The sequence below is a fragment of the Trichechus manatus genome, unplaced genomic scaffold (genome assembly GCF_000243295.1).
Source record: "Trichechus manatus latirostris isolate Lorelei unplaced genomic scaffold, TriManLat1.0 scaffold00041, whole genome shotgun sequence".
NCBI lineage: Eukaryota > Metazoa > Chordata > Mammalia > Sirenia > Trichechidae > Trichechus > Trichechus manatus.
In genome coordinates this window covers 2,652,340-2,665,404 of record NW_004443977.1, presented here as the reverse complement: position 1 = coordinate 2,665,404, position 13,065 = coordinate 2,652,340, and the positions used below count along the sequence as shown (strand labels likewise).

The 13,065-nt window shown below is 34.5% G+C and overlaps 1 protein-coding gene across 1 annotated transcript in view; it reads left to right on the top strand.

Annotated features, from left to right (window-relative positions):
• Positions 1-13,065, top strand: part of ERBB4 (erb-b2 receptor tyrosine kinase 4) — a 624,218-nt gene that overhangs the window by 384,717 nt on the left and 226,436 nt on the right. The window contains exon 4 of the mRNA XM_023731191.1: positions 12,191-12,325. Coding sequence (XP_023586959.1) covers positions 12,191-12,325 — 135 coding nt within the window. The remainder of the gene's footprint in view (positions 1-12,190; positions 12,326-13,065) is intronic.

The following is a 13,065-nucleotide window of genomic DNA, read 5'->3' as shown; positions in this document are numbered from 1 at the left end:
TATGAACCAGTCTACAAACAAATCATGGTATATCTTCAAAAAAGGAAATAGTACACAACAATAAACTACTAATACAGGTAACAGTATAAATGAATCCCCAAAGCATTTTTTCCCCAGTAATACAAGACAGAAGAAGAATACATATTCTGTTATTGCATTTATATGAGTATAAATTTGTTGTTAAACAGACAAAACTAATCTATGGTAATGGAAGTTAAAATAGTGGCTTTTGAAGGAGAGGGTATTGGGGTGTCGACTGGGAAGGAGCACAAGAGAAATTTCTAGATTGGTAGAAATATTCTGTGTCTTTACCTGACTGTTGGTTACATAGATGTACATGCACACACACAGTATGTATGTGTGTATAAAAACCAGAGCTTAATATTTGTAAATTTTTCTGTGTGTCAAGTATGCTGTATTTAAACCTGTATGAAATTCCAAAGATATTTCTCTTTTTATTTCACCATGGAGCCTGACATTTTTATAATCATGCTTTATAAAATGATGACTATTAACCAGTCATTGCTTTTTGATTTCCCCTAGACTAAAACTCCATTTTAAATGACATAGTTAATTTGGATCTGCTTATTGTGGGTTTTTAAAGCATCCCTGTACCTGCTTCTTTTTATTCCTATTTATGACTTTTCCTTTATTTTTTCACTATATAAAATGTCTTTATTTTTATTTTTAACATGATTTTAATATGGCCAGTTCACTGAGACGTCGTGTCCCCAAATCACATATTAATAGACTCATTATTCTCTTTTATGCTTGTCTTAGTTATCTAGTACTGCCATAACAGAAATACCAGAAGGGAATGGCTTTAACAAACAGAAATTTCTTTTCTCACAGTTTAGGAGGCTGGAAGTCCAAATTCAGGGCACTGGCTCTAGGGGAAGACTTTCTCTCTTTGTTGGCTCTGGAGGATGGTCTTTGTCACTTCAGCTTCTGCTTCCTGTTTCCTTGGAGATCTCCATGTGTCTTGGCATCTGTGTTACCCCATCTCTCCTCCTAGACTGCTTGTTTCATCTCTTATATATCTCAAAAGAGATTCACTCAAAATATACCCTACACTAATCCTGTCTCATTAACATAACAAAGACAAGCCATTCTGAAATGGGATTATAACCATAGGCAGAGAAGTTAGGATTTACAACACATGTTTTCTGGGGACACAGTTCAATCCATAACAGTGTCCTTTTCAACTTCTTATATATTGGAAAATCATATTATGATCAGTTTTCAAGATGAAGCCATTCTTTCTTCTCTTGCTGTTATCTTTTATTTGCAAGTTGTAACTTGCCAGCAACAAATATACATAGCAATATTATTTATTACTGTCATCAGGAAAAATCATACTTTTCTGAAATGTCCTCAAGAAGTAGTGAAGTAATCACATGTTGTGAGAAGAGTTATTAAAACTGTACACACTAATATAGGAGGTGAGATATTTGAAGTGACCTTGCAGTATATCCCAGGCTTATTGTGTTAAAGCCTGTAAATAAAAGGGACAAATCATTTCTGGGTACTAATATAACTTTCCCTCTTATTGGTAATGAAAACATTGAACTCTGCTGCTTTGTTCTACTGAAGCAATTACAGTTTCTGGAAACATAGTGAAGTTATTTAAGAGGATTGTTGTCTGTAATGAAGGCTTTCTGGTAGATGGAAGAATAAAAATATTGGAGCATTCTGTACAGAGCAGTGTTCCATTTTATTAGCAAGAAGATGCTGTAGAATTCCTCATTTGTTCTCTTTATATATCTTTAATTGTGTTCATCTGTCTGATCAGAGAGGTATTCACCTAATGTGAATTTTTTTGTCCATCTTCTGGAATTCATACTTTGCTCTTTATTTTTATAATTATCAAAACTGTTTAGTATATTTTTCTAAGATGTTTTTAAAATAATCTTTCAAAACGTTGAGCAAGATTCTCCCAGAAAAAAAAAAAAAGTTGTGAGGGTAACACCTGGCACATTAATTTACTTAATTGTTAACTAATGATCTGAAATAGAAATCAGGTTTTCCACAGTGCTTTGTAAGACCTACCGCAAGTAAAATTACACTTCAAAAATAGTATTTAAGAGACTCACCTTTGTTAGTCATTAAAATAATACCACCAATACCAACCAGAATGACTAAATGAAGTAGAAAATACTAAGTGTTGGCAAGGTCAGGGACAACTAAATGTGTTGTCCTATACACTACTGATGGGAGCATAAATTGGAAAAACCACTTTGGAAAACCGTTTGCCATTATGGCTTAGCAATTCCACTCCTAGGTACGTACCTAACATAAATGTCTACATGTGATCAGCAGAAGACATATTCTAGAATATTCATAGCAGTACTATTTGTAATGGCCCCAACAAGGAAAGTACCCAAATGCCCATCAATGTAGAATGGATAAACAAAGCATGTGATGCCATCCAGCAATGAGAATGAACAATCTACATTGGTATACAACAATATGGATGAATTTCATAAACATAATGTTGAGCATAAAGTCAGACACAAAAGAATACATAGGTTTTGATTCCATTTATGTAAAATACAACAGCAAGGAAAAGTAATATTGTTGTTCAAAGTCAGTATCTTTCCCTATAGGGAGTGATTTGAGGAATAAACCATGAGGAGGGCTTCTCGGATGCTGGTATGTTACATTTCTTGATCTGGACGCTGGTTACATGAATGTGTTCAGTTTATAAAAATATATTGCAGATGTTACTTTCATATATATATTTAACACTTTTTAAAAAGTTTGAAAAAAATCTTGACAATTTTAAAGTCACCATACTTAAATTTTATAAGTATTCAGAAGATACAAGATTTCTTGTGAGTCATCATAACAGAGACTGATAGTTGTCTCCCAATGTCCATTATCACTTTCTAATTTTTAAAATATATGTAAATTTTAGTTAGTTATATGACCAACCATAACAAAAACCATGATTTGTAGCCTTCCTTGCACCTACCTGTGGCTCTCTTCATGTATTCCTCCAGCTTTTCCATGGATATTGCCAGTAGAAGCTCCTCCTGTATTGAAAATAGTAGACCAACAAGATGAAGTGCAGTCTTGGCCCCTGATGATTGTGACTTTTCCATAATTGCCTTGGATCACCTAGCCAGTTTTACATGAAAGAAAAATAAAACTCTATCTTCTTTAAATCACACCTAACCTAATCTTAAGTAATGTAAAATTAATGTGAAAACACAGGAAAAAATAATAGTGTGTATATCAACCGGTAAACAACTATTTAAGTAATTGCCGTGTGTAAAGTGGAATAGAATCAGCAACTGGGTGACAGATACTGTGAGGAAAGTCCCCATTTTAGAGTTGAGGAAGCTAACCTCATAAAGATGTAGGAGATAACACATCTAGTATGTAGAAAACTGATTCCGAACCTAGTTTTGTTCAGTTAACTAAATTCTATATTAATTACTTTGTACTTCGCATGCCTGATAGTGGAGCATATATCTATCAATAAATACATCTATCTGCCTGCCTACCCACCCACAGTATCTAAAACCAAGCCTACTGCCGTCGAGTTGATTCCAATTCATAGCGACCCCGTAGGGTTTCCAAGGCTATAATCTTTTCAGCAAACTGCCACATCTTTCTCCCGTGGAGCCTCTGGTGGTTTCGAACCGCTGACCTTTTGGTTAGCAGATGACTGCTTTAACCACTGTGCCACCTAGGACTTAAATGTGTAGGATGAATTGGTGGAATAGGGCTAGAGGCAATCAGTTGAATCTGGCATGGGATGACTGAACTTGAATTAGAGAGTAGCAGTGACATAAAGGAGTCCCTGGGTGGTACAAATGGTTAAGCCCTCAAGCTGCTAACTGAAAGGTTGGAGGTTCAGGTCTCCCAGATGAGCCTCAGAAGAAAGGCCTGATCTACTTCCTGACATTCTATTTCCTGGCAATTTACTTCCAAAAGATCAGCCATTGGGGGGGAAGAAAACCCACAGGGCACAATTCTAGTATGACACACATGTGGTCTCCTTGAGTCAGATTTGACTCAGTGGTAACTGGTTTGATTTGGTAGTAGATATAAAAAGAAAGGATAAATTAAATGAGGCATTGTGAAGAATTTTCGTTAGAACTTTATGACTGATTAACTATAGAGGGGAAGGAGTTAATGATAAATCTCAGCTTTGACTGTAAGGGACATTATGACATGCTATTTTAACAAAAATAAGGAAATACAGGAGAGTTCAGTTTTGGAAAAAGGATTAAAGGGAAAATATTAGACATAGAAGTAAAGATAAGGTACACATATAGAATTAAATAATGATATTAGAGAACAAATTGGGATGGAAATTCATAATTTAAAGATGGTTACAAAACAAAATGAGTTTAAGTGAAATACTACTTTCCTAAAAGATTGGAAGAATTGATACATTAAGATCACACAAATTTTATTCAATATTTGTATATAATGGAAACATTGTCTAGTACTCAAGAAGGAGAGAACACAAATATTACTACCAATTATATAGCCAACAACTTTTTACAAATGTCAGTTATGTTCTAAGGATGTTATCATTATCATCATAATAATCAACAGCAGCATTTTCATTTCTCCTATGTGCTTGACACTTTCTTTGGCATTAGGGCATAAAGATGTCTGTCATGGTCTCTATCCTCAAGGGATCTACAGTGGGATAGGAGAGACAAGATATGCACACAAAGAATAAGTAGAAGGGTAAGGTAGTCTTTGCTCTATATCAGATGAGTGGTTCAGATCATTAGTGTTATAGGATGTAGAGGAAGGGGGAGCCTTCAAGAACCAGGTGGTTGTAGTGGACTCTCAAACATAATGAAAGCTAAGAATTTTAGTGTACCCTAAAGTATATAATAATAAATTTGAACATTGTAGAGAACATTATTGAGCACCATTCAATTGAAATAAAGATATTTGTGCTATTATTTTCTTTCTTAAACTGATTTTTAGCCAATGGGCCTGATAATTTCTTCCTGAAATTGCCTTGCTCTGATCGAAAGCAAGTCCACTGTAGCTTCCTACTATTCGATATCTACATCCATGAGCTTTTGCTTGTGATCACTGAGCTGAGATACAGAAGGTTAAATCACTCATCTACATTATCACCCTCTCCCCCTCCCAATACAAATGTGACATTTCAATTTTGCACACTTCAACTCTCCTTAAATCATCTGTATAAAAACTTCAAAGCTTGATTGATGATGAATGAGCCATTGTCTCCTCAAGCACCCGGTTCTCATTAGCCTTTAGAGTCTCAGCTTATTAATGATGAACCTTGAGGCTGACCCAGTGGGGTAGCAGCAATTCATTGTGCTCCCAGCTGAAAGGTCTGGGTTTGGGAAAGATACAGGAATCTCTGGACCAAGGCCACTCCAGAGATGATGTATTAAGTTTCACAGGTGGATGACGTGAGCTGTATTACTTCTGTATCATTATCTGCCAACAGACTTCTGTGGCTTGAGGTGATGACAGTGAGAAAGATACATTGTTTTATGTCTGAGAAAGTCCAGTAACTGCTTTCTGTAGCTTCATCTTGAAAATGGTCTTTATGCCACTTTGGATTTTAACTTCTTGATTGTGCCTTATGGCTTGGACAGGCAATATAAGTCTGACACCTTGTGCAGATGTCCCCACTGTAATTAAACAAGCGCAGTATTTATAATCTTTATATATTTTTATTATTTTAATTCTGAGGTTGACCTATATAGATACACTCATGCAAAGCAAGTCATTTAGATATACAGTCAGTAATTCAGCTTAAATATTTATATCCTGCTTATTAGATCTTACATCATTGTTGTTGGTAGATTCAGGAGTAGAAGTAAAATGTTTACCGTTAACACCAATCATATAGACTGAAGTAAAACATGACTGACTGCATCTAAAATTATAATCTTTATTTTGAAAAAAAGAAAGACATTCAATCTTATTTATGAAACGGTTACAAATTGTGAATGGGGTCAAAGCAATTTTGTGGACTTAAACCTAGTAAGGAGGTCACATTAATTTGCATTTTCAGAGGGGATGTTGCATCACAATTAAGCTATGGCATACAGGGCAGGGAAAAAAATTTAAAAAGCCACAATTCAGTATTTTACCACATTTTCTTTTGAGATAATATATTTGCAAAAATGTCAATGATTCTGTTAATGGGCATTCATCCCAAAATTCACTATAATAACTAGCATTTGAGAAGAAATAAAGAATACAAAAGAACTCATTTAAATAACACAAACATTTCCTTCTTCATTAGACTCATGAAAAGGAGAATTGAGGTAGGAAATAGTCAAATGACTAATCTTCATGGATTGGAAGGTGAGGACACAAGTACTTTATGTCCTCTTTTATTTGTCATATTGTTACTTTGTAACTTTCTGAAGAATTTTAAAGAAAAATATGAGGTAGATTTACAGTTCAAAATAAAAGCACACCCTTAAAAGGTCTTGATCAGCACTAATAATAAATTTCAACTGACTTGTATATTATAACACGTGTTTTGGATGATAGAGGATATTTATATATAAAAAAATGTATAAATGCCATAAATATGATTATTGAAGATTGTACCTTGCCAAAAGCAGTGGATTTGGTTTGGTTTTTTACCTTGCCCCAGAGTTGTTCCCCTGAGGCCTGGTGAATTTGAATCAGGTATGTTCTCTTTTATAACGCAGGGTTAGCCAGTCCCAGTTGTTTAGACTTCTGTGTAGCATGTACTAGGTTATTGGCTCAGGTTTAGAGGAATTTTAGTCTGTCTGGGATAGCTCAAAATTATCATTACTCGCCTGGTGAATAACAATTAAATTTGGTGCACAAAAATAGGTTTAAGAATGCCAGAGAAAAATGTCTAATGTGCCTTATAAATATCACACATATGGTCTGCAGTAATTTTTGTTCATTATCAATTATAAGCATTTGATATAATAAAAGCAATTTCCTTTTTAGTTTACAAAAACTCTGTCCTCAAAAAGTGTATGTTTATATAAATATATAATTTTTCCTATAATCAAGATTTATATTTATTGCTTCATTCAATAAGTTTTTTCTATCCTAAGGATATTATGCAGGTATTTTTTTTTCTTTCCCTAAGCAAATATTTATTGTGTAAGTGCCTTGTGCCTTGCATGATGATAGACACCAAGGACGTGGCTTGGAAGAAAAGAGAAATGACCCTGACTTAATGGAAGTGAGAACAAGTTAAGATGACCTATAGAACGTTTATGGAAAAAAGATAACTTTTAGTCTTACTCTCGTTAGGTCAGAATATACTTTAAAATTAGAAACTATAACAGAAATTAACTGATCAGCATTGGTGGCAAATTCCATGATATATATATATATATATGTAATATATATACATATGTGTGTGTGTGTGACATATATATATTTCAGTTCAAGTTAACAAGCACTCATTCAACAATTATTGCTCCTAGTTGATGCTGTAGTTACAGTACTGAAAAATATCCCTCGCCTTTATGGAGCTTAGTCTGATTAGTATATTTCAGTCATAAATAGTGTACTATATACAAGTTACATTCAATATATTTGACAGTAGTGTAGGTTACAATTTACTCTAAATACAGAAAGATTTATGACATCTTTAGCTTGGCTTGCACGCATTAATCTAGTAGGAAATTTTGGAGACACAAATATAGTTAAGTGTTTACTGGAATTTTTCAGTAATGGAAGGCCTTTTTTTTTTAATAAAATGTCATATGTAATATGTCTTGTTATATTTAACTATGAAATTTATTAAAAATGATACAGTTCTGTTTTGTGAACTTACCAAAGATATTTTTTATAGAATATGAAAAGAAACCTCATAGCAGCTTTTGTCTACCAGTTGATTAAATGATCAAGAATATGTTTGTGTCTCTATTAGTTTAGTCTTATATATTTTCAACAATTTTTGAGTTTCTGCACTCTTCCAGGCTTTATGCATCTTTTGTTTGGATAGCAATTAAATTTGTGCCTCATTTGCCCATCTTCCTTAGGCTTAGAAATTGCCTTTTTTTGTCTTGATTTTTTAAAATTTAATTATTAATCACTTTATTTCATGCTAATGATAAGGAACGTCTTGGTGTAAAACCGGTGACACCTTTCAATAAATCTTTAATAACGCATATGAAGAGCTCTGCTGTTCCTGTGTGTTAGCAAAAATGGATCTACAGTGCAGCCAGACATTTTCCTGGTGTTTTCTTGGATAAATGTCTTACCAAGCTTTTCTCTCTTATGATGTCTTGTCCCTCTTGCTCACCTAAGAATGCAGTCAAGCCTCTATAGTCAGCCAAAGCAGAAACATTAGATACCCCTCTGTCAAGTAAGTAATTTAAATCTCTGAGAACAGACATAAACCCAAATAACTGTTTCCTCACAATAGCCTACTAAATTATTATTTTAAAAACTTTATAAGTTGGAAACATCAATGAAAACTTTAAAAATGGATAAACGCAATTGTTGTATCACTACTTAATAAATAGTTAAGTAAGCAAGCTGATCAAAAGAAAACGTAAGAGAAAGACTAAATGAAAAGGACCCTATAAACATCAGTGAAAACATTCATTTTATAAATGTTGTGTTTAGTCATTCAAAAGCAAAATAGATTTCAGACCAGAGATTAAGGGAAAAGGACTGTATTTCTGGGGAAACACATACAAATACACGAATAAACTGTCCTTGGTTAAATATTAAAAGTTTATAAATCCTGCTGACCAAAATTGCTAGCAGATGCTGGGTTTTGAATTTTATCATTCCAAATCATGGGATTGTAGTCTTAATTTGAAATATTACCCTGTAAGATTATACTTATTATTGTCTCCTCTCTAAGTCCCATTTCGAAGTATAAGCCAAAGCTCTTGAATAGAATATTTCTAAGAAACAAATGTCAACTATTGGTAGCAGATTAATATTGTTGAAGAAAAGGATTTGATGAGATTATTATTCAATACAATATAATCTGATTCTATTTTAATTTCTTTAGATAGGAAGTTGGAGACGGATATTGTGTTCCTTCGGTGTGAACTATTTGAATTAAAATGTGACTCCTGAAAAATACAGACTCTTTCCACAATGTTTGAGCAATTACGTTTCCTCTTCACATTTTTTTAGAGTAGTATTTTTCAAACATAGGCTGAAAAATAACCTTCATTTCCTGGATAGCAGTCAAAATCTGCTCTTTGTCACTTAATGAGGAATTATTTGTGGCACAGAAGATCATCTCGTAATGTCTCATGAGAAAGCTGTTAGTATGTTTCTTAGTTATCTAGTGCTGCTACAACAGAAATACCACAAGTGGATGGTTTTAATGAAGAGAAGTTTATTTCCTCGTAGTCAAAGTAGGCTAAAAGTCCAAATTCAGGGTGTCATCTCCAGGGGAAGTCTTTCTCTCTCTGTTGGCCTTTTCATCAATGTTCCCCCGGACTAGGAGCTTCTTTGCGCAGGGACCCCTGTCCAAAGGACGCACTCTACTTCCGGCACTGCTTTCTTGATGGTATGAGGTACCCCTGTCTCACTGCTCACTTCTGTCTTTTATATCTCAAGAGATTGCCTCAGAACACAATCCAGTCTTGTAGATCAGGTCCCGCCTTACTAACACAACTGCCACCCATCCTCCCTCATTAACATCATAGAGGCAGGTTTACAACATACAGGAGAATCACACAGTAACAGGAATCATGGCCTAGCCAAATTGATAAGCACATTTTTTGGGGGACATAATTCAAACCATGACAGTACGAGATATTCACATTTCTTAGAAACATTAACATAGAAATCCGTTTTCACAATCTTTCTTACGTCTTGCATTTCCCTTCTGCTATGATGAAGGCTGTAGAGTTAGGTCGTGAAAAATAATGAACTGGGTTTTAGAAGTACAAACATGATCTAATTTTTTTGTTTTGTTTCTTCTTTTTTCCCTCTCCTCCCCTGAAAAAATGGAACCAGTAGTCAGTGAGAGGTTGGATGATGGGAATAAGAATGACTTTAAATGTGGAAAGGCCTGCAATATTAAAAATGATCTGGAGATTTTATACACACAACTCAGTAAGACACTTGGGATGTACCCACCAATCGCCCTCCCACAAATACCCCTTTAATGATGCCACATGCCCCCCTTTTTTTTTTTTTTAACCTCTCTCTTTTGTTAAGGATAGGAGCCTTGGTTGCACAGTGGTTAAGCGTTTGGCCACTAACTGAAAGGTCAGTGGTTCAAACCCACCAGCCTCTCTGCGGGAGAAAGATAATGGCAGTCTGCTTCTGTAAAGATTACAGTCTTGAAAATCGTATGGAGCAGTTCTACTCTGTATTGTAGGGTTGCTATGATTCAAAACTGACTGGACAGCAATGAGTTTTGGTTTATTTTGTTGTTGTTTTAAAGTATCCCTATATGTTCAGCTTGGGGGATTACACAGGATAGATGATTTTCTCAGGACTATGATGGCAAACACTGTCAGTTGCCTTCCTAATATTCATTTCCCTCTTCTTCCTCACTAACATGCACAATGGTATGGCTTGTGTTTGGGGTAGCAATATGTCCACCAAAATACTCACTTATTCAGTCTCTCTTGCAGTAGACGTGGCCATGTTATACTGTTCTGTCTGATAAAATGTAGGCATAATCCTTGGAGAGAGCATTTCTTCCCAAATAGAGAGTCAAAGCCTAACTAGGAAGAAATCTTTTGGTTGCTCTTCTGCCTTATTCTCATTTGGAATTTGGAACAGCTGCCTCGAGGTACAGAAGCCATTTTGTGCCTGTAATGAGGAAAACTCAATACATTGAAGACGGCAGAGCATCTAAAATAATATCTGCACCTGCCTCCTTATAGATTTCTTGTTATGTGAGAAAAAATAATCTCCTATTATTTAAGCTGCTATTAATTACATTTTTATTACTTGCAGATGAATGTTTTATGGACTGATACATGATTTCTTTTAAATTGTTTTTGTATTGAGCAAGAGGGAAAAATGTGGTAGATATTGGGCAAGAAGGTACTGTGTATATTTCTAACCATTATCTTCAAATAATAAAAGTAATATTTTCAGAGTAAATATCTCATTTTTTTTCTATATAACTTAAAACTGTCTGAAAGAGCATCCATGTATGTGGTCAGCCATTGTTCATGGGGGGCAACTTAGCTAATCAAGACCAGTATTTTGATATATACCACTGCTGTCAGTTGATTCCACCTCATAGCTACCCCATAGGGTTTCCCAGGCTACAAATATCTATGGAGGCAGACTGCCACATCATTCTCCCAAGGAGTCGCTGGTGGTTTCCAACCGCCAACCTCTTGGTTAGCAGTCGATCACTTTAACCATTGCACCATGAGGCTCCTTGTTTTGATATATAAAATCAAGTAAAAATTGCCTTTCATTCTGTCGCATGGTCATACCATTATTTCAGTGAACCATAGGGTTGTTTTTTTTTAATTATATTTTGCATTGTGTTATTTTTAAAGAATAATTGATGATTCTGTTAACTACATTTGGGATGTCAAAGAACATTTTTCTGATTGAAGCTTTAATTTTAGCTTCCGTTCTGTGCTAATTACTTATCTACTGACTCCAGTTAATGCCACATTGATTGAAACATTCTTTCTAAGGGAAATTTGACAACTCTCATCAAAAGTCTTAAAAATATTGACATGCTATGAACTTGAAATGTCACGTGTGGAAATTTATTTTAAAGAAATATTCAGAATTAAACACATTGAAGCTCATTTTAAGTATAATCTAAATGACACAATATTCAAAATGAATTAAATGACCGACATTAGGGGATTGGCTAAATAATTAGTAATTAGTTTATACTCTGGTATATCATTAAAATAACATACAAGACTAATTATCATTAAATACTCATTACATAATATTAATAAAAAATAACAGGTTATAAAATATTACATGCATATTATTTCATTAAATAAATAAATGCTTCTATACCAAAATGTTAAGAGTGCTTTCTTCTGAGTTTTAGGCTTATGAATGGTTGTTTTTCTTTATTATAGTTTTCAACTTTTCCAAATCTCTGCAATCAGTGTATATGAACGAGTAAAGGATACCTTGCCTATTAACAGTGTAACTCCAAGTTAACATTGAAAATAGTTTGAATTAATCATTTTTATTAACTACCTTTCCAACAATAAGTAGTTTGTAAAAAATCTCTCTCTCTCTCTTTTTAATACAGAAATCCTGAATGGTGGAGTTTATGTAGACCAGAACAAATTCCTTTGTTATGCAGACACAATTCATTGGCAAGATATTGTTCGGAATCCATGGCCTTCCAACTTGACTCTGGTGTCAACAAATGGTAGCTCTGGATGTGAGTAGCATTATTCATTTCACTGTTGGAAAATGTCTTTCTGTACTTTATAAAAATGAATCATTGTTACTTGTCATTGCAATTGGCAATATTTTAAGCTTTGATTGCATCCATTGAAATATTCAGTTATATACAACAGATAGAACAAATAGCTGGCCTACATTTTGCTTCTAATTAATTATCTTTACTAGATTAAGCTACTTTATCATATGGCTTAGTTCATTAGTGCTGCTGTAACAGAAATACCACAAGTGGTGACTTTAACAAACAGAAATTTATTTTCTCACAGTTTAGGAGGCTAGGAGTTTGAATTCAGGGCACTGACTCTAGGGCAAGGCTCTATTTGTCCACTGTGGGAAAATCCTTGTTTCACCTTCTTTAGTGTTCTTCTTGGTGATCCTTGGTGATCCCCATGTGGCATGTATCTTCCCCTCCATTTGTGCTTGCTTCTCTGTGCCTAATCTGTTATTTTTTTAATCTCAAGAGTGAGTAGGTTTAAGACATACCCTACACTGATATGACCTCATTAACATAATGAAGAAGAACCTATTTCCAGCTATAATGATATTCACAGGTATAAAACCAAAAAAACCCAAACTATTGCCATCCAGTCAATTCTGACTCATAGTGACCCTATAGGACAGAGTAGAACTGCCCCACAGGGTTTCCAAGGAGCATCTGGTGGATTCAAACTGCAGAACTTCTGGTTAGCAGCCAAACATTTAACTACAACACCACCA